Source organism: Pleurodeles waltl, chromosome 4_2, assembly GCF_031143425.1.
Source record: "Pleurodeles waltl isolate 20211129_DDA chromosome 4_2, aPleWal1.hap1.20221129, whole genome shotgun sequence".
NCBI lineage: Eukaryota > Metazoa > Chordata > Amphibia > Caudata > Salamandridae > Pleurodeles > Pleurodeles waltl.
Window position 1 is genome coordinate 869,337,105 of NC_090443.1, and position 27,000 is coordinate 869,364,104.

Here is a 27,000-nt window from a genome sequence, read left to right on the forward strand (position 1 = left end):
ACCACAAAAGAGAGCATTAGTTTCATCTACTTTAGCCTCTGTAAAGCCTCTGGGGAACCCCTGGACTTTGTACCTTACTTTGGTATAGTATATACAGAGCCAGCTTCCTACAACGCCAACAAGTAAATGTAGGACAGGCAGTGCTACATACCCCTTTTCAAGCAACTTGAACACTCATAGGTTAGCTACCGCTTTCTGGAGGGCACTGCTTTATGTCTATGCATAGCATATGTATCTACAGCCACACATGCCATCAAACAGATTATGTTGCTTACGCTGTAGCATCTGTTTGTGGCATGTAGTGCTGTAGATTCACATGCGCCCGCAGTACCTTCTTATATTCTCATATGAATGGACATCTCTTTACTAACCCTTACTCACACTCCATTCTCACCCAACTCTGGGAAAACAGTCTAACAATGGAGTTGATGCCCATGCACAATATCACCGTGAGGAGGATTCCCTTTGTCTTGTGATTCAAGAGACTTGTTCGAAGGAAAAACAACTTGCGCACATCCGTACCCAACACTAGATGGCAGGAGTATGCAGGGCATGTGAATCTACAGCATTAAATGCTATGAACAGATGCTGATAGGGTAAGTAACAATCCTTTATTTCATCTACCCTTTCTTCATACCGTCAGTGGTGGCCCTCATCACGTCAAAATTTAATCATCCATTCCTTTTGAGACATAATTAAAGAGCCCATGTAATGTATAGTGCACTTAGGCTTCTTTCAGCAAAGCTTCTGGTTTTGACAACTAAATTTCAGCGATATTTTTCATCATCTTATTCGTCGCACTACTGCTTTAACTTTTGATCATTATTTCTGACTATAAAGAATATTCAGATGGTTCAGCATTTACTATTCAGGCACAAAACAGTTATGTTCATTTCTGCTTTTTCAAGATTGGGTTTTTGCTGTAAAAGTACTGGTAGCCACATCTTTGTCGTATATCTTGTTTTCTTAGCCCTACAAGTCCATGCACCAGCAAGCGTGTGCTACTATAGAAGTATCAGCAATGTTCTCATTAGCACTGAAACCTCGTTACTAAAGGTCAGAAAAAAAAATCCACACTTCACAGAAAATGTGTATTTTTCACTTGCAGGAAGAAAGCTAAAAAAACAAAAAGACCTTATATGGGTTGTATGAAAACCTATGACCTCTTGCTGCATGATAATAAAAAACCATAAAGACATAGGACATGTAGTCTGTCAAGTTCTTACATATCATAACAACAATGCCTAATAACTTCAGACTATGACCTCTTGCAAACCTTTAATGTTAAGAGTAGACTAGCACTTCCTGGGCGCAACTTGAAAGAGATTATTTCCAACCCAACTCAAGTTGGTCTGGGTCCAAATGACAAGTCCTGAACACACATCGGATGATGGAAAACCTATGTAAAAAAACATTAACTGTTCAGAGTGGACTCAGTGTTGACAGCCTGCATCAATACTCTTGACAGGAAGGAAGGGTTGCAATACTAAGTGTAGTTATGCAGAAATTGCATTCATAACATAAATGTATTATATGAAGCTGCCAACTTTGGTTTTTGTTTTGTGAACTGAAAACAGCCTTCCTTAAAGGCAGTTGTTTTTAAATATAATTTTTTTGTGAATTTTTCAATATAGCCAGTAATTCAGTAGCATTTTAATGATGCAACAATAGCACAAATTGTGCAAATCACCTTTCCCCAATTAAGGAAACAACCCCCACCCCTAAACCCCCCAAAAATGCTGCTCATACAGGTTTAGTCTTCACAATGCATAAGCAAGATATACCATTTTCGTAAACATAGGGTGCATTATTAGATTAGTGCAGAACATCCAGGTGAGATGATCAAACAATAAAAGCTGCAGGAGAGTGCTTGCCATAGAATGCTGACACTGGACTTAATATAACAGAATCTTGTTCAGTTTATACACCGACCATAATTACTAATCTTATTCCAGTACACAGTTGTGACTTTGGGTTTGGGTAGCAGGAGTAATCAGTACCACTTCATCAACTCTTCACCCCCCCCCCCCACCCCTCACCTCTTTTGCCCGAGCATGCACTTTTCCCCATTCCTGCACAGTCAGTGTTTTACCCAACAATTTCTCCCATCTTTTCTCTGCTTTAGGGCTGCATGTGGTAGATCTTCTCTAAGCACCCTATAAAGATGATAAATTAAACATCTGCCCCCTACCATGTGTAACATCATAGCTAATGTATGTGAAATAGGTGGTTCCCTAGGGAAGCACGGCTATAGATCCCTTGCCGTCACTGCTATTTCTGCATACTGAAAATATTGACCTGCTACCAACCTGAGGGAGTCTATGGCGTCCGCCTGCGTGATGAATCCCTCTCCGAAGTAAAGCTTTTCCAGGAGCTCACCCCCACCATCTTTCCATTTTTGTTCTGACATAACTGCAGTGACTTGTTCAAGTAGTTTAAGGGCCCAGCGCAACATATCCCACTGCTAGAGTCAGAGCAGGGGGTTAAAATAGGGCCATAATAGCTGGATTGCTCAGAATATTGGAAAGTGGCTGCCGGAGCTCAGAATGGAGCGTCTAGTCATCCATGCCCCCGCCCCGCCCGCAACCCCACCCTGCTCCCAAAGGCACGTTATTATCAAGGCACACAGACGACTTGGGCAAGACCTCATAGCAAATATTGTTTTTTTTAAATATTAAGGCAAGAGGCAAACCTCGGTTTCCTTACTTATAAACGGATAACTGATTGTTGTGTAGCTGGGATTTTGGTAAGCACCACTTCGCAAATCGTAATCGGTTGCAAATATTTTGTTAAATGTTAGTGTATGTAGAGTTGTATACTGTAATTTGAGCCTTCAGCAAAACAGCCCAGGTCTTATTAATGCTGGTATGCCTTTACAGATGTGTGCAGTTAGATGGGCAATTATCTATTATTCTAATACAAGTATAACATTTTTTAAGACGCTTTATGGTCAGTGCTCTCAGAATATTATTAATTAAGTGATAGATCTTGCGTTTTTATGGTAAATGTGGTTTTCTGTGTTTCAGTGTCTATCGCAGCTACAGCCATCTACTCCTACGCATGGCTTGTTCCACTGGCCCTTTGGGGGTTCCTCATGTGGAGAAACAGCAAAGTTATGAACATTGTCTCCTACTCCTTTTTGGAAATTGTTTGTGTCTATGGGTATTCACTGTTCATCTATATTCCAACTGCTGTAAGTATGGCATACCTGGTAGATTTAGAATTCATAATGTTAATTTTTCTTGACCACATAACAACTGTACTAAACATTTCAAATAATTGTATCAAAATTGGGGGAATGCGGTCAGCAATTAATGCTGTGACCTGTATCCTTTGCTGAGAGGTTTTTATCAGATGGATTTTAAATGGTCATCCCTTATACTCTCATGGTAAAGATACAACTAGCACAGTTTGACTGTCAAGGCAAAATATTCATTCATGTCAAGTCAGAATATTCATGTAACATGCAAATAGTACAGTGAGCCACAAATATGCATTAGTATTGCAAAATCCAATACTGAATATGGGACAAACTCAGTGTTCTGATGTTTCTGTTTATAATGCATATAAATTAGCCCTCAGTCAGGTTTTGATGGGGTGGACAAAAATATTGAGTGTTTGGGACAACCACACACCACATCTGATAGAGCGTTCAAGTTGCAGATCACTTGCCTTTTGAATTTCCCAGGCCGCAGACTGGATCCAGAAACTTTTGCATGAGCAGTACCTCTGTGCTCTTTGTTTGGCGCTTTGTTCAGTTAATTGTGGCATCGTCTGCGCTGGATGTGAAGTTGCCGTCCCCCATATGGGTGCCAGCCAGGCATGCGGATGTCCGTCCTGTTTTTTTTTTCTGCACCAGCTAGTGGTGATCCAGAGCAGCGCTTCCCCTCTGTCTCTTTTTGACAGACTTTTTCTGACATTTTGTCGAATATTTTTTCTTGTGTGTCAAGAATATCCTCTAGGAAGGTACGGTTTAAGCCGTGTGGCTCCTGTCACTGCACCATGTCGGTTACTGGCCCCCACCTTGTGTGCTTGTGGTGTCTCAAGCACGACCACGACTCAAAGTCCTGCTTGGACTCCCGGACCATGGTGCCAAAAGCTTTGAGGGAGCAGTCCCTAAAGCTGCTTGCCACCCAGCAGTTGACGGCATCTAGTGCGACTCCTAGGAGGTCTCGGTCCTGATCAAGAAGGCGGTTACGGGACCGCTCAGAGAAACCACAAGTCCTCTTTGTCACACTCGAGGTCCTCGTGACACTCCGGGAAGAGGCACAAGAAGTCGTCTAAACTGACTTTGACTTCGCCTCGTCTGTCAGCTGACAAGACGAGTGGGGAACATCAGCGTTCCAGGTACGGTTATGCCGAGCCGTTGCAAGGTCCAACTCCGCGTCTCCCCAAACACCCCCCCCCCCCCACCACCAAATATCCAGGAGCTTGAGCAACCCCCGCTCAAATAAAGGAGTTTTTCAAGGCCATGTGCTGAGTATTCAAGCTGCCCGACCCCTCCGGAGTGCCTTCAGGCTCTGTGGGTTTGAAGGAGGCTCCATCAAGTTCCGCACTGGTGGCTATAGCCTCGGTCCATTGGGCTCTCACGGATCCGATCTCCGTTCCGGATTGGTGCTGGTTGTGCCAATGTGACCTTCTCCAGCACCAATCCCGATGCCGATGCTCCCGGCGCCGCCGGTGACAATAACCCACCCCATTCTCACCCCCGACCACTTGGAGTTGGAATTACATAGATTCTGGCGCTGGTAGGGCCCATTGGCCCTAGGTCGGTGCCTGAGCATTTTGTGAAGCAGACAGGTATGGGTGAAGCGTGAGAGGGGGTCACTGGCCCCTTCAGAATACAAGTTAGAGACCACAACATCATTGGATTGGTCTGAGGAGCTAGGAGATGCCAGTGGACTGAACACCTCTCCAGGTACTGGCTTGCTCTCTCTCCACCCACCGTGGCTATGGAGTAGGGAGCATCTTAGGCAATGGTGGTGAAGAGGGCAGCAGAGGTCCTTGACCCTGAACTTACCTCGGTGACAGTCAAGACTAACCTCTTGACCAAAGTGCTTCAGTCTGGTGCTTCCTCATCCGAGCCCTTATTGCCCTTTAATAAAGAACTGACTGATGTCCTTCTTGGAACTTGGTCCAATCCCAGCACAGGGGCTCTTGTGAACAGGACAATTGCCCGCTGCCATCAGGTGAACCTAGTTTCCTCGTCCAACACCTCAATTTCCCATGGTGCATTCCCTGCCGCTTCCCTGGACAGGGAATCCAAGAGGCTGGATAGCTTAGACAAGAAAATGTTTTCTTCCACCAGCTTAGCATTGCGGTCAGTGAACACGGCATACCTTGTGGGATCCGGTTGCACAAGTGATGCCACAGGTCCCGGAGGAGGCCCGGGCCATCCTCTTCCAAGCAGTGAAAGAGGGGAGGGACACAGCGAAGTTCACCATTAGGTGTGGTCTGTGTACGACTGACTTGCATGGCAGTGCGGTTTCGTCGATGGTGGCCTTATGGCATCACGCCTAGCTGAGAACATCCAGGCCAAACCTCATGGACATGCCCTTCAACGTTAGTCGTCTCTTCAGAGAAAAGGTAGACCTGGTGCTGGAGCACTTCAAGGACTCACGGGCTACAGCCAAGTCCTTGGGCTTCTCATTGACACCTTGCCCCCAGTGTGCCTTTCGCCCCATGTGTGGCTTTGGAAGAGGCATGCCACCATGCCAACCCTATGCCAGCCACGTCCTGTGCAAGCTTCCCAAGCTGTGGAAGGATGTGGACGCAGTGCATTCTGACCCGTGGGTCTGGTAGTCAGAAGTCATCCGCCCCCAACCCCCAGGCAGCTGCAGCCTCTTAGCCCTCCTAGTTTGGCTCTGCAAAACAATGGGTGCCCAGTTGAAGGGAGAATCCAATATCTCCTCCTCTAGCAGTCCGTAACATCAGACAAATGGGTTTTGCAGATCATTCAGAGGGGCTACTCCCTCCCTTTCCAATCCTTCCCTCCCCCCTACCGCATCTCAAGAACGGCTGAAAGAGGATCATCTGATCTTGCTTCAAGAGGAAGTTACAGTTCTCCTGGCCAAGTGGGCTATAGAAAGGGTTCTGTAATCAGAAGTAATCAGTGGTTGTTAATTCCCGCTACCTTCTGATACCCAAAAAAGCAAATGTCTTCGCCCTATTTTAGACCTCTGAACCGTCAATGTCTTCCTCAAAAAGGAGAAATTCAGGCTGCTCACTTTAGCTCAGGTCCTGTCTGCCCTAGACCAAGGAGACTGGCTGGTAACTCTGGACTTGCAGGATGCGTATTTTCACATCCCCATCCTGCCTGCCCACTGGTGTGACCTGCAGTTCAAGGTAGGCCACAAGCACTTTTAGGTCACCGTACTACCCTTTGGCCTTACCAGCGCCCCTTGGGTGTTCACCAAGGTGATGGCAGTGTAGCAGATCATCTGCGCATGTTAGGGGTTTCACCCTTCTCCTACCTCGACGACTGGCTTTTGGAGGTGGCCTTGGCCCAGAGTGTCATCTCCCACCTTCAGACTACGGCAGACCTCCTGCATTCACTGGGGTCCACTATAAATGTGCCGAAGTCACACCTGACTCCTTCTCAAACGCTCCCTTTCATTGGAGCTATTCTGGACACAGTGCAGTTTTCGGCTTATCCTCTCGAGCAGTGAGTCCAGGATATTCAGGTTATTATACAGATGTTTCAGCCTCTATGCTGGATTTTCGTGAGAATGACTCTGAGGCTGCAGGGCCTTATTGCCTTCTGCATCCTGCTAGTGAATCATGCCAGATGGCATATGTGGGCTCTGGAGTGGGACCTGAAGTTCCAGAAGGCACAGCATCAGGGGAATTTCTCTGACATGGTTCAGATCTCAGAGGGAACTGCAAAGGAGCTGGAGTGGCGGCTTAGAAATCGCGATTGGGTCAAAGGCAGACCCCTCTCCCTTCCCCAACCAGATCTGACATCCTGGAATGGGTTGGCTATCTGTGAGAGGTGGCGATCCGAGTACTCTGATCTACGGCAAATCTAGACTCCACATCAACTTGCTGGAGCTCTGTGTGATCCGGCTATCACTGAAAGCATTTCTTCCTTCTGTCAAAGAGAAGTTAGTGAAGGTGTTCATGGTCATCACCACCACCATGTGGTACTGTAACAAGCAGGGCAGGGTGGGGTCGAGGACACTTTGTCAAGAGGCCCTGTGTTTCTGGACATGGCTGGAACAGCAGGGCATATCCCTGGTGGTTCAACACCTGGCAGGTTCTCTGAACGCCAGGGTGGACGAAGTCAGCCGTCGTTTCCTAGCGGATCATGAATGGCGTCTCCATTTGGAGGTGGCCCAAGGACTCTTTCAGCAGTGGGGAGAGCCTTGCTTAGATCTGTTCGCCTCCAAAGAGAATGCGCAAAGTCAGCAGTTTTCAAGGTGGCTATCCCTCAGAGATGCTTTTCATCTTGAGTGGCGTTTAGGCCCTCCTGTATGCCTTTCTGCCCATACCTCTTCTGCCCAGAGTTCTCAAGAAGATCGGGAGCGACTGGGCCCAAGTTACCCTTGTGGCTCTGGACTGGGCATGGAGAGTCTGGTATCCCGAGCTTCCGAAAATTAGCATTGATCCTCTGATCGGGCTGCCCCTTTGGGAGGATCATCTATCGCAGCAGCAGGGGAGCGTCCTCCACCCAAACCTGTCCACTCTCTGCCTCTTTGCGCGGAGATTGAGTGGTGACAGTTGGTAGCTTTTGATCTTCCTCCTGAAGTCTGTAAAGTTATCTTGACTGCTAGGCGGCCCACAACCAAAATGGTAATGACTGCCGTTGGCAAACATTTGTAAAATATTGTGCAGAAAAGTCTATTGACCCTATTTCTGTATTTTTCAGATATTCTTTACTTCATTATCTTCATTCTTACTGCAGGAGAGTACCCTCTTTTTGGCATAGTTACACCCACTTTTTGCCTGCTGTTAGTGTGTTTTGACTGTGTTCACTGGGATCCTGATAACCAGGACCCCAGTGACTGTGCTCTCTCCCTTTAAATTTGGTTACACCCCACAGTTGGCATAATGGTGCCCCCATGTAAGTCCCTATTATATGGTACTTGGGTACCCAAGGCATTGGGGCACCAACGGTTCCCCATGGGATGCAGCGTGTATTATGTCATCCATGAGAGCCCATGCAAAATGTGTCTGCAGGCCTGCCAATTGCAGCCTGCGTGAAAAGGTGCATGCACCCTTTCACTACAGGTCACTGTAAGTCGCCCCTATGGCAGGCCCTCCTAGCCCAGAGGGCAGGATGCATGTACTGGTGTGTGGGGGGCACCCCTGCATGAGCTGAGGTGCCCCTACGAAATCCAGCTTCAATTCCCTGGACTTTGTAAGTGCGGGGAAGCCATTTTACCTGTTTACCAGACACACCTGTGTCCTGCTACATAATGGTAACTCCGAACCTGGGCATGTTTGGTATCAAACATGTCGGAATTATACCCCAATATTGTTGCCAGTATTGGTTGTATGAGACTCTGGGGGCTCCTTAGAGGACACCCAGCTTTGCTCCTACCAGTTTACATGGTTTTCCGGGGCAGCCTGCACTGCTGCCATCCTATAGACAGGTTTCTGCTGCTTGACCAGCTCATGTTCAGGAAGGCAGAACAAAGGATTTCTTTTGGGAGAGGGAAGCAACACCTTCTCCCTTTGGAAATAGATGTTACATAGCTTGGGAGGGGTAGCCTCCCCAAGCCACCAGTACACCTTGAAGGGCGCATTTGGTACCCTCCTTGCATAAACTGGTTTGCGCCAGTCCAGGGACCCCCGGTCCCTGCTCTGGAGCAAAACTGGACAGTGGAAAGGGGTGGTGCTCAGAGCTCCTCCAGGTGGCCACTTGATTCTGCCATCTTGAATCCAAGCTGAGCAGAGGCCCCTGGGAGCATCTGAGTGGCCAGGTCAGCAGGTGACGTTGGTGCCCCTACCCGATAGGTGGTCACACCGCTAGCTGACCAATCCCCATTCCTGGGCTATTTAGGGTCTCCCTCTTGGGTGGGTCCTCAGATTCGATGTGCAAGATTCCAGCAGGACTCCTTGGCATCATCTACTTCTTCTGGCCACTGGGACTGCAACTGGACCCTCCAGGAATCGACAATCTTTAACCCCAGACTCCGCTTTGCAACATTGTTTCTCCGGCTCCTTTCAGCAACTGCAACATTTCCCTGGCTGTGCATCCTCTGAGGGCGATGAGTCTTCAGCCTGCACAAGAAGCAAGGAGGAATCTCCCTTGGAGTGAAGGAGTCACTCCCTTGCATCCACAGGCACCAACTGAAACGACAACCGGCTTCATGGATCCTCTCTCCTCCGGAACTGTGTGGATCCTGCATCACAGGCGGTGGTCTGGAGTGATCCCCTTGGTTCTCTCTACCAGCTGTCCAACTTGGGAGACAGTGAGCCCTTGCCTCTCCATGCAGCTCAGTACCTCTGTGCACCGCAAGGCTTGTTGGCTCTTCTTCCAAGGTATCTTCAAGCTCTGTGTAGCCCCAGCCTCCAGCACTCTTCTCTGCAAAGCACAGTCTCCTGCCTGCTGCTCCAGCGACGTGGGACTCTTCTCCAAGTGTGCTGAGTGGGCCTCACTGCGACTCCTGTGCCTGCTGCCTGTGAGTTGTCTATTGTGGCTGCCTCCTCGACTTCAGACTCTCTGCACTGCTGAGGGTCGCCTGGTACTCCCCTCCTTGGGTTGAGTCCCCTCGGAACTTCCTGCTCCCAGAAGCTCTGCAATTCTTAATCTGCAACTCTTAATCTGCAACTCTTGACTTTGCCAAGGCTTGTTGGTGGTTCTTCCACACCACTGACTGACTGCAACTCTTCTACCGACGTGGGACATCAGCTGCATCACTCCTGGAACTCTTCTCCTGCTCCTGTGCTGCATAGCCGACTCCAGGTCTTCACCGTCGACCCGGTCCTGCACCTCCAGAAGGGTGGGTAGTGGCTCCTGCCACAACTGGACACTCCATCTTGAACTTGGCTTGGTGCCCTTCCTTTGCAGGTCCTTTTCTATCAGGATCCACCTTCAGTTCCTTCCAGTCTTGCTTGGGTCTTGCACAGTCCTTTTAAAAAGTTTACCTGTGGGTTTGGGAAGAACCAGCTACTTACCTCTCTTCTCCTGGTCACGGGGGGGGCACTCTGATACTCACCTTTTGGGGTTCCTAGTTCCTCCAACTCCCCTCTACAAATTCCACTTCCGCGGGGTCTGCTTCTCACATACCACTTAGTATATGGTTTGCTCCCCCAGCTCTAAATTGCTTTCTGTTATTTCACTGTTTTCTATTGCTTTTTATGCCAATTCCTGATTACCAATGTGTATATATTAGCGTGTTTACTCACCTGCTAGTAGAGTATTACCTATACAATATTTAAGTATTTGTGTTACCATAATAAAGCACCTTTATTTTTGTAACACTGTGTGGTTCTTTCATATGTATAAGTGCTGTGTGACTATAGTGGTATTGCATAAGCTTTGCATGTCTCCTTGATAAGTCTTGGCTGCTCATCCACAGCTACCTTTCTAGTGGCGTTAACATCCTACCGGAGTGAGCAGCAGGCTTTATCATCCAAGCCTTCTTATCTCTCTTTGTTCCCAGACAAAGTGGTGCTTCGCATCGAGGCCTGTTTTCTCCTGAAAGTGGTGACTACATTTAATTTGGGACAATCTGTCACCCTGGCCACTTTTATCGATCCTCCACATTCCTCTAAAGACATTGAGCAACTCCACCGCCTAGACCCAGAAAGAGCATTGTCATTCTACCTTGACTGCTCAAAAGAGTTCCGGGTGGATGACCAGCTTTTTGTGGGATATGTGGGAGATGGAAAAAGGTCACGTGGAACATGGCTTAAAGAAATGTTTAAAACTGCTATGAGGCAGTCAGTGCAGGCCATTTCATAGTGCTTTTTTTTTTTTATTAACTTTAAGCAGCAGCTCCCGCTGCTGTGCAACTTGTAAAAAAATATTCGCACAGCTAATAGATTTTGCATAGGCAAAACCTATTTGCTTTGCTAATGCTTGTTGCATTATATCTCCTCTTTCTGACCAGACAACAACAAAAGAGTGCCGCCTTCTGGCATGTGGCTACTGATAATACGGGGCATACTTCTAGGCAGTGGAGATGCGAGCTTGTGTGTGTATCCACTTCTCCCAAATTTAATTTCACGTGAGTCCACGTCGTTCAATTGTAATTTCGTGTAGGTTTGGGCCTGACTACAGGCAGTGAAACAGATAAGGTACCATACCTATCTGAAGGGCTGATATCCAGCACTGACCTGAAATCAGTAACGCTATAAAGATTTAAACAACCAAAGTAAAATATTGTTTTTCCTTTTTTTGTTGTTTTTGAGTTATTCAATAAATGTGCCTCTTTGTATGCTACTGCTATCTTCCATTGATATTACATTACACCTTTTTCTAGTTGCTGTGGACTTTTCCATTTGAAGCGATGCGATGGATATTAGTTGTGCTTGCAATGTGCATTTCAGGGTCTGTGTTGGTCCTGACCTTTTGGCCCGCTGTTCGCGATGACAACCGACGAATCGCGATTGCAACAGTAGTGACGATAGTACTTCTTCATGCCCTGCTTGCGGTTGGCTGCAAGGTATGACATACAATGTTTTATAAATATGTACATTTAATTCATAGAACTGTTTGTTATTGAGAAACTTGGCGTATTTCAAAACCAACTACATTCGGTTTGTATGTTGTAGCATTTACTCCTCCGAGAGCTCGTTAACTGACCCTAAAACTGCAAAACTGTGTGTGGTGCAAACCAGCATGTCTGCTTGTTGAGGAACATGTTTTATGTGCATGAAAAATGTATTCCAATCAACAAGCTGCTTGGTGTCTAATTTATAAAGTCAAGCACTTTTAAAATGTTTTGTAAATAGTTTTGCAGCAATGCTATTTAAGACACTCACTTGAATAGTTCTGCCACATTGACGTTTTTTAAATAAATAAATGAACCCCCGACACCTTCTGGCTGCAGCACCATATATTATTCACATTTGCTGTGGGGGTCTTGAAGTTGTCCAATCTGCAATTCATTTTTGGGATTCACTGTCTTCCATACTGCATATCCTCCTTCTGCTTTCAATACCAATGACTGCTTCTATTTTTATAGCTCTTCAGGAATGTATTGTTCCACTGTTCGGTGATGGACAGAAGTTGTATTAAACAAATTGCTCATATTTACACTGGGTCCTCTGCGTCAGGGGATATCATGGACTTGAATGACTTGCTTCTCGATCCAACACTCAGTCTCTTTCATCCAATTAAGGAAATCTTCCTTATTGACGCTGCAGGTTAAAATACGATGCAGACACAATCCTCAAAGCAAGTAGTTTTAGAGTTTAAAAAGACAGGGTTATAAAACATCTCAAATGTTTTTTTATTGAATAAATTTATCATAAAGGTCCGAGAACTAATACAAAATCAGAAGCAACATTTCACCCTTCGTGGAACGTGATCATTGCTGATCATTTTCCATTAACAGAATGCTTTGTAAGTCAACAATCAGACTCCGATTTACTTTTTAAATTCAACCATAGATGGCAGTCAAATTCGATTAACATTTTGAAAAAAATGTTGAAACATAATTTTTACTTCCGGAAATGACACGTCAAAGTAAACATCTGTAGGAGTCTGTGGTTATTATCTGAGTTGCAGGCTGAATCATGACCCTGAATTTCCTTTATTTTGTGGGCCTGGTGGTCTGCTATGACCCATGAACATCATGTATTTAGCAGTCATGATGGATCTGTCAGCAGCATTCAACTTGATTGCCATAAGGTACTGCTGCTGCACCTAAGGACCTTGAGGAGAATGAAGTTTGGGCCACAACTAGCTTTTGTAGACAGATACAGTACAGCAGGTGACCATGGGTTCCCGCTTGTGGCTAATGTGTCCTGTCACCTTTGGGATTCCTTAATCATATTTGTTCATTCTTGATGCAAGTCATTTGTTTGGTATGTTATAATGTTATGGTTAGCTGGTACAGTAGGTATGTTTTAAATATGCATATTTACAAGCTGCAGGGATGGCACATTGAGCTGAATGCCCATGCATGCTGAAACAAAGTGATAATCTACAAGTTTCAATCCCAGCAAGGCTATCTCTATCTTCCAGCCCCCTGAATGGCAGCAAATTTAGTTCCATGAGTTGTTAACCCCTTCGCTGCCAGGCCTTTTCCCCTTCCTGTGCCAGGCCTTTTTTTGGCTATTTGGGGCAGTTCGCGCTTAGGCCCTTATAACTTTTTATCCACATAAGCTAGCCAAGCCAAATTTGCGTCCTTTTTTTCCAACATCCTAGGGATTCTATAGGTACCCAGACTTTGTGGGTTCCCCTGAAGGAGACCAAGAAATTAGCCAAAATAATGCAAAAATTTCATTTTTTTAAAAAAAATGCGAAAAAAGGGCTGCAGAAGAAGGCTTGTGGTTTTTCCCCTGAAAATGGCATCAACAAAGGATTTGCGGTGCTAAAACCACCATCTTCCCAGCTTTCAGGAACAGGCAGACTTGAATCAGAAAACCCAATTTTTCAACACAATTTTTGCATTTTACTGGGACATACCCCATTTTTACTATTTTTTGCGCTTTCAGCCTCCTTCCAGTCAGTGACAGAAATGGGCGTGGAACCAATGCTGGATCCCAGACACCTAAACATTTCTGAAAAGTAGACAAAATTCTGAATTCAGCAAGGGGTCATTTGTGTAGATCCTACAAGGGTTTCCTACAGAAAATAACAACTGAAAAAGAAAAATATTGAAATTGAAGTGAAAAAAACATCAATTTTTCTCTACGTTTTACTCTAACTTTTTCCTGCAATGTCAGATTTTCGAAAGCAATATACAGTTACGTCTGCTGGACTCCTCTGGTTGCGGGGATATATAGGGCTTCTAGGTTCATCAAGAACCCTAGGTACCCAGAGCCAATAAATGAGCTGCACCCTGCTGTGCGTTTTCATTCTATACCGGGTATACAGCAATTAATTTGCTGAAATATAAAGAGTGAAAAATAGCTATCAAGAAAACCTTTGTATTTCCAAAATGGGCACAAGATAAGGTGTTGAGGAGCAATGGTTATTTGCACATCTCTGAATTCCGGGGTGACCATACTAGTATGTGAATTACAGGGCATTTCTCAAAAATGTCTTTTTTACACACTCTCTTATATTTGGAAGGAAAAAAATGTAGAGAAAGACAAGGGCCAATAACACTTGTTTTGCTAATCTATGTTCCCCCAAGTCTCCCGATAAAAATGATACCTCACTTGTGTGGGTAGGCCTAGCGCCCGTGACAGGAAACGCCCCAAAACGCAACGTGGACACATCACATTTTTTGAAAGAAAACAGAGGTGTTTTTTTGCTAAGAGCCTACCTGTAGGTTTTGGCCTCTAGCTCAGCCGGCACCTAGGGAAACCTACCAAACCTGTGCATTTTCGAAAACTAGAGACCTAGGGGAATCCAAGATGGGGTGACTGGTGGGGCTCGGACCAGGTTCAGTTACCCAGAATCCTTTGCAAACCTCAACATTTGGCTAAAAAAAACACGTTTTCCTCTCATATCGGTGACAGAAAGTACTGGAATCTGAGAGGAGCCACAAATTTCCTTCCACCCAGCTTTCCCCCAAGTCTCTCGATAAAAATGGTACCTCACTTGTGTGGGTCGGCCTAGAGCCCACGAAAGGAAATGGCCCAAAACACAACGTGGACACATCAAATTTTTTCAAAGAAAACAGAGGTGTTTTTTGCAAAGTGCCAACCTGTGGATTTTGGCCTCTAGCTCAGCCGGCCCCAGGGGGGGCAGAAATGGCCTAAAATAAATTTGTCCCCCCCTGCCCCCCCCAAACCCCCACCCTGGGAGTGACCCTTGCCTACGGGGTCGCTCCCCCTGCGTGACATTGGCACCAAAAAAATAAATCCCTGGTGCCTAGTGGTTTCTGCCCCCCTTGGGGGCAGATTGGCGCAGCAAAAATCGGCCGATCTGCCTCCAAAGGGGGCAGAAATGGCCTAAATACAATTTTCCCCTCCAGGGGAGCGACCCTTGTCCAAGGGGTCGCTCCCCATCTGTAAAACAAAAAAAAACAAAAAATCCCCGGTGCCTAGTGGTTTCTGCCCCCCTTGGGGGCAGATCGGCCTAATCAAAATAGGCTGATCTACCCCCCAGGGGGGCAGAAATGGTCTAAAATAATTCCCCCCTCCCCCCCCAGGGGAGCGACCATTGCCTAAGGGGTCGCTCCCCTTACGTGAAATTCACGTAAAAAAAAAAACAAATCTCCCTGGTGTCTAGTGGTTTCTGTCCCCCTTGGGGGCAGATTGGCCTCATCAAAATAGGCCAATCTGCCCCCAAGGGGGGTAGAAATGGCCTAAATATAATTTGCCCCCTAGGGGAGCGACCCTTGCCTAAGGGGTCGCTCCCCACGTAAAAAAAAAAAAAAAAAAAAAAGAAAAGAAATATATATATCCCTGGTGCCTAGAGGTTTCTGCCCCCAGGGGGGGCAGAAAAGGCCTTCCAAAAAAGTGCCCCCCATTGGGAGTGACCCTTGCCCAAGGGGTCGCTCCCTTATGCCAGTTTCCACAACAACAACAAAATCCCTGGTGTCTAGTGGGGTTTCAAAAGCCGGATTGCAAGTATCCAGCTTTTGAAACGCTCGGAGAGACTTCAAAGGGAAGGAAATACATTTCCTTCCCTTTGAAGCCTCTCCGGGCCTCCCCCCACGTGATCGAAAAAGAAATGCTGAGCATTTCTCTTTCGATCGCGCTGGAAGCTGAGCTTCCAGCTCGATGGGGGAGGCCCTGTGACAAATCAGTGCGCGCTCGGTGGGGGGGGGGGGGGGGGGGGACTTTCCCTTCCATCCCTGCCTTGTGGGGGTGGGTGGGGAGCACTAGCGCTGCCCCCCCAGTTCCCGTGCCTTGGATGAGGTGACCTCGTCCAAGGCACTCGAGAGGTTAATAGTAACGGCTCTTATTTATAGAGATTACAAAATGCCAGACATCACATGCCTTATGAAAAACAAATTAATAATATTATTGCCTATATATCTTAACATACCCTATTCAACTGCCTGACATAGGAGGACCGTGGGATGAAGGATAACTGGCTGAAGCCTAAATGCAAAGCAAACGGTCAATGTTTAAGACTGCTTCTTTCCAATCAAAGCTTGGAATTTTGATGATTTGCCTTTGTATCAAAGATGCTTTGACCTTGTGCCCGCTTAGAAGGCTCCAACTTGTGTAAAACGGTAAGCGCATAAATGTTGATGTGAGTCTCTCACTTCTGGCATATTATGCCTGATGCCCATGATTTGCACTGGTTTATGTGCCTTAAAGATTCAGATTCAAGGTGATTATTAAGTTTGGTTTGCGTTTTGGGCTTCTTTTCTTAAAATATTACCGAATCTAGTTAAAGTCTAAGGCAGTGGCGGCTGCCACTGAACAGGGGTGGCTGGGCAGGGCGGGATAGTGCGCTAAGGGATGGAGGGTGGGTGGAGGCATTTAAAAAAATAAAAATAAAAAAACACTTACCTTTAAGGGTAGACCCGTTTGTCTCTCCTCCGTCCTCTTCCAGGCTGCACAGGCTTCCAGTCAATCACAACGCTGCTGAAAGCAGCATCGTGATTGGTCTGAGCGGCCTGCTTTGCCGCTCAGACTGGGAATGGGAGCCTGGGCATGTTCTCTACCCAGCTGTGCTATACAGCCGAGTAGAGAACATGCAAAGTGAGTATGTCTTTTTGGCTGGCCCAACACGGCTCGCCAAACAGACATGCGCACTGTGCGCGCAATAGCCCTCCTCCAGCCCCCTTCCCTTCAGCCCAGCCCCACCCCACCCTTCACTACAAGTAAAAATAAAATGATAATAATGTAAGGTACATTTTTATAATTTTATTTTTTCATTTTTGGGAAATCCAGCTGGGCGATGCGCCTCTGCCTTATTGGTGGAGCCGCCCCTGGTCTAAGGAATGGGGAATGTCCTGTCTGTCTAGAGAAAGAGTGCTGGAATGTAGTTCTTTCCTTGATGTGCTTATATCATACAAATGCCATGACGGCTGTCATTTCAGAAAAGGGGATGCCTGCTTTTTTAGTGCATTTGCCACCAAAAGCTAAGGAAGAGAAGGTCATGCAGATATTGATGAATGTCAGTGGTTTCTCTTCTGAAAAGGTTAGGAGGTAGCAGCTACCACCACACGCTTGGGATTACACTTAATTCTAAATTGTAATATTCTGAACATGAGAGAAATCCTTTTGTGCAAAACTCAGAGATTGTCCGGGAAATATATAGCAAATACTGTTTGTGGAAACACACAGTCGCTGCAAAGCGCTTTCATTTAGCATGCGTTTCTCTGCCTCTGTTTACATAAAAAATATTGCACTTGTTGTGGATAATTTCGTGGTATCTGAGCGTTTGTACATGGTTTAATGACTGGTTTGATGAGACTTAGCTGTAGATTCCGTATACCAAGAGGTATTCCAGCTGTTTGACACTAATATCTCAGTTAACTTGGCTAATGTTTTTCTGGTCATTGCCCAACAACATGCCATGCCTGCTTTCAGATGTTAACTAAATAAGTATGTGACCTGCTAGTGGTGGAGCGGTAAGAGCCTAGAGACTCCGCTGGTAGATGCCTGAGAACCTAAGAAAAGATCACTATTTGTGGAATTAGTCGTAGAACCAGAAGTCAGATTTTCCTTTAAACTTCGAACCAAAGGTGTCCATAACAACCTTTCTGACCTCTTGCCACTTTCACAGTCTGCAGCTGGAACTGGAGAGAGCTCTCCACATTAGCATTCTAGAGGTAAGGGCCATCTTTGCGACCCTAAGGGTTTCTATTCCAATTTAAAGGAAGGAGGTTATTGATGTACATTAATAACCTCATCTGTTCAACTCGTGTTTCATGTCAATAGACTGACAGTTGTTGTCAGAAAAATGTGGTTGTCCCCCATGTGCTCAGTGGGTGTGTCAACCTAACTGGCTGTTGGGGGCTAATACTCAAACAGGCCCTTTACGCACAGTAGTGGCATTCTCTTTTCGCAAGTAAGAGTGACTTTGAGAGACTGTGCAGCATGACATCTATTTACCTCCTGATTCTCTTCCTTAGGTGACCAGTCCCTAATTCCTGGATGAGGTATTGTGATATGCGTTTCTTTCGTCGCCTGCTATTTCACAATAGATTAACAAACTGCAGAGAAACCATGAGTGTCAGGTTACCATGTGGCCCCAGGGTTTTCAATCTGATTTCATTCTGGACTACCCATGAGAGCAGATCTATCTCAAAATGCAGAGGCAATATAAAAAGTTGCCTTTAATCCCTCAGTATAGATGATTTGTTTCTGAGACAGTAACTTGGGATTTCGCCTTGTCTCAAGAAACACCAAATTGGTTCTGTAAGGCGAGAAGCAGCAGATGCAAATACAGATGCAACTGATTCAAATGATGAAAAAGGAGATTGGAGAAATGCAAAAATCGTCTCCTGTATAGCTTGTATCATGTATTGTTCTTTCGTTCTGACTGTAGCAGGTCAGTTATCCAGCTGGAACTGTACACATCCTATTTAGCGACGACTGCTGCAAATAGAGCCTAAATAAAATGGTTTCTTCCAACACAGTGAATTTGCAAAAAGATATTTTGCACAGCTACTCCACTAAATCTTTGACTCTGTCCTGTCCGGGTCACACATGTTCTTTTCTATGTTGGCTTACACGCCTATCAGGCCAGAGCCATCCAATAATATGAAAATGATGACTATGATCTCTGTGCTTCTGCTTGCTGTTAAATCAACCAGGAGGATTGCAATCCAGCTACATTATTTCACTGGGGTAACTTTAGTCTTTGATCTTGGAACTCTAACCTCACACCCCCTCCTTTTGCCAAATGTGGTTTCAGATTTTCACAGTTGAAGTGGTCATGTTCCTTAATTTGTCCAAGTTTCATATTGGTTGTTGAGAGGACCCTTCATTATATTCATATCAGGCAGAATATTATTTGAACCACACAGTCAGTCAGGTCATCTTACTTCGTATTTTTGGGCCTGGCTTAGCCACAAACTTTTCATTCTAACTAAATGAATGTTAGTGGCCACATTCATCTGGAGAACTATAAGGCAATGGTGCGGGCTCCTCTGGAGACTTATAAGCCAGTGCTGTGGAGTCTTCTGGCTTTCTCATTTAGAGTGATGTGGACTCTTCTATGGACCTGCAAGGCAGTGATCTATGCAAAAACATTTCCCTTTTTGAAAAATATGCAGAATGTCTTCTCAAGAGTATATGTAGTAGTAGTAAAGGTTTATTGTATAATTAAATAATTAAAATCTTTACAATTCCATCATATAACATAAAGACAGTCAGTCAGTCCTTTGCAATCCACAATCATAAAATCGCATTATGACTAAAATCTTTTCAATTCCATCACGTGACATGCAGGTCTTCAACAATAACTTCTTTAAAATCCACAGGTAACATCACATTGTGAGATCATTACAATAATGGGCCATTATGAAAAATATGTGGCATGGAATATTGTTGGTCCTGTGATAGACGCTTGGTGCCATTAACGCTCTCTCGTTTCCATATCATACTTAGCGATGTCCTGTGAACCAGACAAGCAGCATGCGGGATAAGTGAGTGCAAGTATGTTTCAAAGTTCCATACAGTTAAACCTATGCAGGTGTCTCATTAAAATCAAGTTAGAGAGAGCCAACGTAAAACTGAAGCAACAGAAACAGTTGAGGCGCTGAGTGCACCACACGGTGTCGGTAAGTGCAAGTGCAAGTGCGTTCTGAGGTTAAAATTCGACTAGCATAAGAAGGGCATTAAAAGACCAACACGGACACAAGAAAACTTAATAGTACATGTAAATTATGCCTAAATAGATCTTCAGCCAAAAGGAGAATCTTAAGCTAAGTGCTTATTAGCGTAGAGTGCGAAAAACGCAACAACGATTTAAATTGGTAGTAGCAATTTTAGTCTCTTCAGGACTGTAACAGCAGATTTTTTTTCCTGGCAAGCCAAAAAAATTTAGTGTAACAGGAGTTTAAAATAGGGTCTGTGCCACTTTCAATTACAGCCTTCCTATAAGTCCGAATGTTTTGTTAATTAAAAAGTAGTTTCAATAATTGTCTTCTTTCTTGAGTTAAGCCGGGGCAGATACAGGTGATATGGACAATGGTTTCCTGGCTGGAAGAGCACAATCTGCAGCAGCTCTTAGAGTCTGACTTTTTCCCCTACTAGAAGTAGAAGGCCAAAGCGATAGTCCGTAAAGTCAGGGTTTGAACGGCTAGACCACCCTCACTCCAGATACGGTTGAGGCTTTAAAAACTTGTATCTATTTATGATTGTCCAAGCATGTGACCTCAAAGTTAGAGTTGCTTTATCTGTTAGCAGACATAATTTCTTCAGCATGAAATTAACCAATTTTTTTAAAACGTTAGGTGATGGGCAATTGCCCAAAACTTCACAGATGCTTAAAGCCTTCATTGCCGAGGCCAGGTATAGGCGATCTGGAGATAATTCATTTGTTTGGATTTCCTACCAAAGAGCTTGGCAGAGTTGGCTTTCTGTGGCACCCCTGATTCTTGTCCATATTTTCACTTATGCCCCTTCCGTGCAATGGATTGGTACAGTAAGCCAAATCAAACCATTTATGTGCTGGTGAAGAATTTAGGGGAAGATGGAAAAGTGATCCAAATATTTTCCTTAAAATTAGTTTTAAAACTGGGCCATATCGCCCCCGAAGATCTTCATTTCTGTACGAGATAGTAGTAATAAGTCTTACCCCGATTACTTTCAGAAGGGGAGAGAACTTGGGCCTGACAGAACATGTTGTAGAGTGTGAAAGGCAAGCATCAGGGAGTTAACTTTCCTGAGCAGTTCGCTTCTATGCTGTTGAAAGGAACCCCTATCATCAAATAGTACTTTTAAAGAGCAATACGTTTTCATCTGCTTGGCTTTCAGTATTGCTGATATTCCTCCCATCATTTAAAAGCAAGGCGGGTGGGACATAGCAGTTTGGTAACAAGTACTCACTTATGGAACCTCCGTTCCATGCTATTGTTAGATATTTAGTCTTTGATGACAACCACCTTGGGCTTCACAGTTCAAAGCCAGATGTCATCATTATAAACAGACAACCCTTAAACCCCTAAACAATATGGCATTCAATGATAATGGGCAGAGAAAACAAAATAAAATGTGGGACGATTTTGGATATCAAGGCCATACTGGCCCCAATATCATTGCAGTAGTCAGCAGGCACTTTTTTCACAAATAAGGCATATCCCAGCCCCCCCATCTGTAGAACGTTATGCCATAGTAGTTGGGTGGCGCTTAACTTTTACTTTCATTATTGCCATGCCCCTCACAGTGACTTACCTAATAAACACACCATGAGACTTGAAGGGGTTGACAACCCAGCGGTTTGGGCTGGTGTGAAAAGAAGGGATCAAATGTCATCAGCCCGTAGCGGAAACTATTCATTTTAAAATGGTCTATTTGTCCTTCAGATATTCCACCCTCTGATTTGTGCTTCTCTTTTTGTGCCATTTCAGCCTCAAAGCCAAATGTGGCTGCTCTTTTATCTGTACACGGCCCTAGTATCTGGAATGGCTTCCTACTGGATTTTAGATTCTCCTGTTGGTGTTTTGAAAGAAGTACAGGACTTTCATGTTTGTCTAAGTGATACAGTTAGACTAGCACGACGAGACCCCATAGGTTACTGGTGCAACATAATTTCAATCAGTAAGTTAACCATACCCTCGATTTACACATCAGTCAGTTGAGAGCCTTGGTTTCCGAAGTCCGCACTTGGATTTGCGCCTCCAGAAGACATTAGAGCCCATCAGGCAAAAACCCCTGAATGTGTTTCCACATGTGTCTTTCTGTGTAGTGCGATTCTAAATGATATCACTCTTTAAGACTTCATTCTTTAACCCCTTCATTTCCCATTTTACTGTGCACAGGAATGCATTGACACCCTCAAGTTGAAAGAATGAATATGGCTACTGATTCATCCTATTTGGCACATTTAGCACGATCATATTTTTACAATCAAGCGACACATGCCAATCCACTGAAAGGTCAATGTGGCAAGCAGGCACAGCTGGGGTCTGTTATAGAATTCTGTGGGAAATCAGCTTTATTTGCTGTGCTTCGCAGGTTGAAATATGGGATCTCCACGGTACAAGTGATGTGCTTGTTAAAGTCTAATGTGGATGATTAAATTGTAGGAGTTTTACCTTTTGTATTCCTCACATCTATGCATACCCAAGTACTGCTAATCCATTTGTTTATAATCCATATCTGTTTTAGAGTTCCCTACCCATGTCTCCCTCCCATTTAGTCCTTAGTTCTCTCATGTCTGGATGAATGCATCCTCTTATGGCTCACTAAACGGATGTAAGCACTTTCCCCGTGCTGCCAAGAGTGAACATAACCATCTTTTATATAAATCAGCTAGAGTTCATTTTATGGTGCTGAGCACATTTGATCATGGTTACCCGTTGTTTTTCAGGTTACTATTGCTGCATACTTTTTTTGTAAAGTTTCACTTATAGGAAATCAGCAACTCCTTCTTGGCATTTTAATATTGGTTTATATTAAACTAATTAGTCTACCTGTTGCATTCACGCATAAATGTGACTTTCCTTTTCTTGTGTTAATTTTGCCTTTCTTGTAGTCATCACGTCTGTTTATACGTTTAGAGATGTATGCTTAGTTGATGTCTCATTTGCTCTATTATCGAAGTTTGTGTATGTCTTTCCATATCATCTGGAGATTTTATTCAAGGTGGTACCTGGCTTTAATATCATTCGACTCATTTCATTGCCCCTATTCTTGTCAAATTACGAATTATCAGCATAAGGCCCTCACCTAAAAGGGCTGTTTGTCCTTGTCTATCGAAAGTCTGTTAACATAAGGGAATGCATGTCCATCTGCAAGAGATCAGCAGTAAAACGAGTTAAATGTAAATAGTCAATTCACCTATTTCACAAATAACTTAATATAAATAAAATGGCAGACGAGCCCAGTGCAAATGTATGCCTGCAGAGTGGCAAGCTGCCAAAGAGAGTAGAACAAAAAAAAATCCATTCTAAAACTTGGTATTGCAAATGCCATCAAAATCCATATGTGTCCAGTTTTTTTTACTTTCTTTGTTGATTCATATAGTTTAATTGGAATGTATCACAGCATCTGGCCTTTCATATCAATTCCCTTGCATATGCCTTTGTTTTTTTTTTTTTGTGTGAACAGTTGTTTGATTTATTATTTTTCCCTTTGGTTTAATATGTGCTTTCTTGTGTTAAACTCTGTATCTAATTTCCTAGGCATATTTTTTTGATACACCAGAGAAGAGTCATGACACACCTACGCCTACCCATATTCTAGCTCCAACAAAGACAACAACAAAGGTTCTGTGAATATCGAGGTAAGGATATGCACCGCTTTAATCTAATAATATTTCAGTTGCGTCATTATTGTGTTGCTCAACCGTCTTCAAGTTTTCCTGGCCCCTGACATCTTTTTGTTAGCAATAATGTCTGTTAGCCTGTAGTTGATTAAAGTTTCTTTGCTAAGTCTTTTTCACCGCCCCTTGTGAAAGAATTTCTGTGACTGCTGCCTCCCCAGGTATCCCACTCCACCCCCGCCCCTTTAAGGGACTGTTCCTGCAAGCACACCATGTTAGATTCTTGAAACAAAGTGTTTCACTTGGATTTCAAGTGTATTATAAGAGGACTACTGATGTGAAGGCACCAGGTGTCTGCAACTTCCTGAAGACAAGGGGACTAAGAGAAAGCTCACGAAGGGACACATAGCAGGCAAAACATAGGAGCAATCCTTAGGTAGGGAGTGGGATAAATGCAGAGAAGAGATGTGACAGAGTGACAGGACACAGAGATGTTTCAGAGACTGAGTGATGTGGAGACTGGGCAAGGCCGGGCAGGGAGTTACAGTGATACCAGAAGGAATACTAAGATATGGAATGTGTCATTGAAGTGGATCTGCTAAAACAGATCACAAACCGGTTCGCATTGCAGCTATTGGTTGCCAATTTTAAATAAGGGGCGTTAGAAATGGGGTCTCTAGTTGGCCGTGGGTTGTACCCTGCCAAGTAGGAACCCTCACTCAAGTGAGGGCAAGGGAGTCACACAGCTAAGATAACCCCTGCTCACTCCCTTGGCAGCTTGGCACAAGCAGTCAATGTGTTAAGTATGTGTACACACAGTAACACTGTGAATACACTACAAAAGGACTCCACACCAGTTTAGAAACATAGCCAATATTTAGCTGAGTAAAACAAGACCTAAATGACTAACATCCAACATACACAATGAAAGATATCACTTTTTAAAGGTTGAAATAAGCCTTTATCCATAGGAATTAATGATTGTATCTTTTAACACAAAGTACGTGGGATGCATCAAAAACGAAGGCGATGCGAACCGCAGAGAAGGTTAGGTGTAGAAAAGCAAAGCAATGCATTGTTTCCTTACTGCGCGAGGAAGGTGATGCGTTGATCTTTTCCTTGCAGGAGAGGTGGTGCGTCGGTTCCTTACTGGCAGGGGAGGTGATGCGTTGATTTCCAGACACGCGGCCTCGGCTTCTTACTGTGGTGGGGGGTCGATGAGAAATTGATGCCCTGAGGACGATGCGTGGAAATATGTAGCCGCAGGGAAACAATTGCTGGGTCGATTCTGCAGCCGCTATAGAGGCGCTGTGTCGATTTTCCTCATGCAGCGAGTTGGTAAATGGATTTTCTCCTTCAGGTGTCCAGCTTAGACTTCCAAGGGCCCAGGGACTGGATTTGGCATCACTTGGCAAGTCGGGACTCTCAGCAGGTGAAGTCTTTGAAGCCCCTGAGACTTCTTAACAGGAGGCAAGCTCAGTTCAAGCCCTTGGAGAACCTTGGAAAGCAGGATGTAGAAAGCAAAGTCCAGTCCGTTTACTCTCAGGACAGAAGCAGCAAGCAGCAGGCCAGCACAACAAAGCAACAGGCAGAGTGGCAGTCCCTCCTACGGCATCCAGCTCTTTTTCCTGGCAGAATGTTCTCAGTCCAGAAGTGTTTCAACTTTGTGGGGGTCAGAGGTCCAGTACTTATACCCATTTCTGTCTTTGAAGTAGGCAAACTTTAAAGGGGAATCTTTGTAGTGCACTGCCTTTCCCTGCCCTGTCCCCAGACACACACCAGGGGGTTGGAGACTACTTTGTGTAAGGACAGGCACAGCCCTATTCAGGTGCAAGTGTCGACTCCTCCCCCCACTCTAGCCCAGAAAGACCCACCAGGATATGCAGGGCACACCTCAGCTCCCTTTGTTTGACCTACTAGAGTTAATCCGCAAACAGCCTAACTGTCATCCTGACCCAGAGGTGTATTCTACAGTCAGGCAAAGGCACAAAATGGTTAAACAAGAATATGCTCACTTTCTAAAAGTGGCATTTCCAAACTCACTGTTCAAAAACCAACTCTACCAAAATATGTAATTTAAAATTGTGAGTTAAGACACCCCAAACTCCATATCTCTATCTGCTCCCAGTGGGATATTACATTTAAGATATGTCAAGGCAATCCCATTGTTACCTTATGGGAGATATAGTCCTTGCAGTAGTGAAAAACGAATTTAGGAGGACATGTTAGCCATACCAGTACATTTCTACCTTTTAAATACAGTGCACCCTACCCATGGGGCAGCCTTGGGCCTACATTAGGGGTGACATGCATGTAGTAAAAGGGAAGGTTTGGACCTGGCAAGCCAGGTTGAAATGGCAGTTTAAAACTGCACACACATGCACTGCAGTGGCAGAGACGTGTTCAAAGGCCTACATAAGTAGGTGGCACAATCAATGATACAGGCACACTAGTAGAATTTGATTTACAGGCCTTGGGCACACTTAGTGCACTTGACTAGGGACTTACTAGTAAATCAGATATGCCAATCATGAAGAAACCAATCAACAATACATTTTAGATGGGGGGCATATGCACTTTATCTCTGTTCAGCAGTGGTAGGGTGCCCAGAGTCCTAAAGCCAAAAAAAAATGAAATTCAGCACAGGAGCAAAAACAGAAGGTCAGAAGCAATAAGACAGGGGAAACCCTTCAAAAAGGGCAATTTCCAACACAGGGAAACAGCTAGGTCTTCAGTCTCCTCCTGAATCTCAAGAGGTCTGATTTATCCTTGAGTGAGTCTAGGAGCAAGTTCCAGTTGTGGGCAGCAATTAATGAAAAGGCCTGACCGCCCAGTGTCTCTTGTTGGAACTTGAGAATCATTTGATTCTGATGAAAAACTGATCTCAAGGTACAGGTGGGAAAATATAACTTAAAAAGGGACCTCAGAGGAGAACTACCTACCAGGCAGTGATAAAAAACAATAATTCTTTCCTCCACTGGCAACCTGTGCAATCATGCCAGAACTGAAGAGATGTGAAAACACGACTATCTAATCTAGCTGCGAAATGTTGAACCAGATGTAATTTCTTAATAAATAGTGGCAGTAGCCCTAAATAAATGGAGTTAAAATAATCTAGATGTGAAGAAATAAAAGCATTTAGAATTGTGAGGTTTTGGGATGATTTGAACAAATACAGCACTTGTTTGAGGCAGAGAGTAGCTGAAAAGAGAAGACTTGACCATGAATGCCACTTGCTCTGTTAGTTAGCCTGCAGGGTTTTTGTTTTCAACAACCACTGTTGGAGAGAAACCTAGGGAAGGAGGCCATACACTAGTTGGAACTGACACTACAGGTTTCAAGGGGGTAAGAATCTTGGTTTTCAAACCGTTAGCTTAAGATTGTTAGAATTCATCCAATGCTGTACACTCACTGAACAGTTGCGCAAGGCGGACAATGCTTTGGCATCACCCTTTTTAAAGCTGGCAATTATTTAGTTGTCATCAGCATAGAAAAAGTAATTTAAGCTAAAACACTCAATCAAATGAGCCAAACAAATTAAGTACAAGTTAAAAATGAGTGGCAAAAGAGTTGAACTTTGGGGGCGCCACAAG

At 44.6% G+C, this 27,000-nt stretch overlaps 1 protein-coding gene across 1 annotated transcript in view; it reads left to right on the top strand.

The window, feature by feature from the left end:
- Window positions 1-27,000, top strand: part of YIPF1 (Yip1 domain family member 1) — a 111,117-nt gene that overhangs the window by 68,448 nt on the left and 15,669 nt on the right. Inside the window, exons 7-9 of the mRNA XM_069232643.1 lie at window positions 3,027-3,193; window positions 11,433-11,615; window positions 23,328-23,428. Coding sequence (XP_069088744.1) covers window positions 3,027-3,193; window positions 11,433-11,615; window positions 23,328-23,420 — 443 coding nt within the window. The 3' untranslated portion in view covers window positions 23,421-23,428. The remainder of the gene's footprint in view (window positions 1-3,026; window positions 3,194-11,432; window positions 11,616-23,327; window positions 23,429-27,000) is intronic.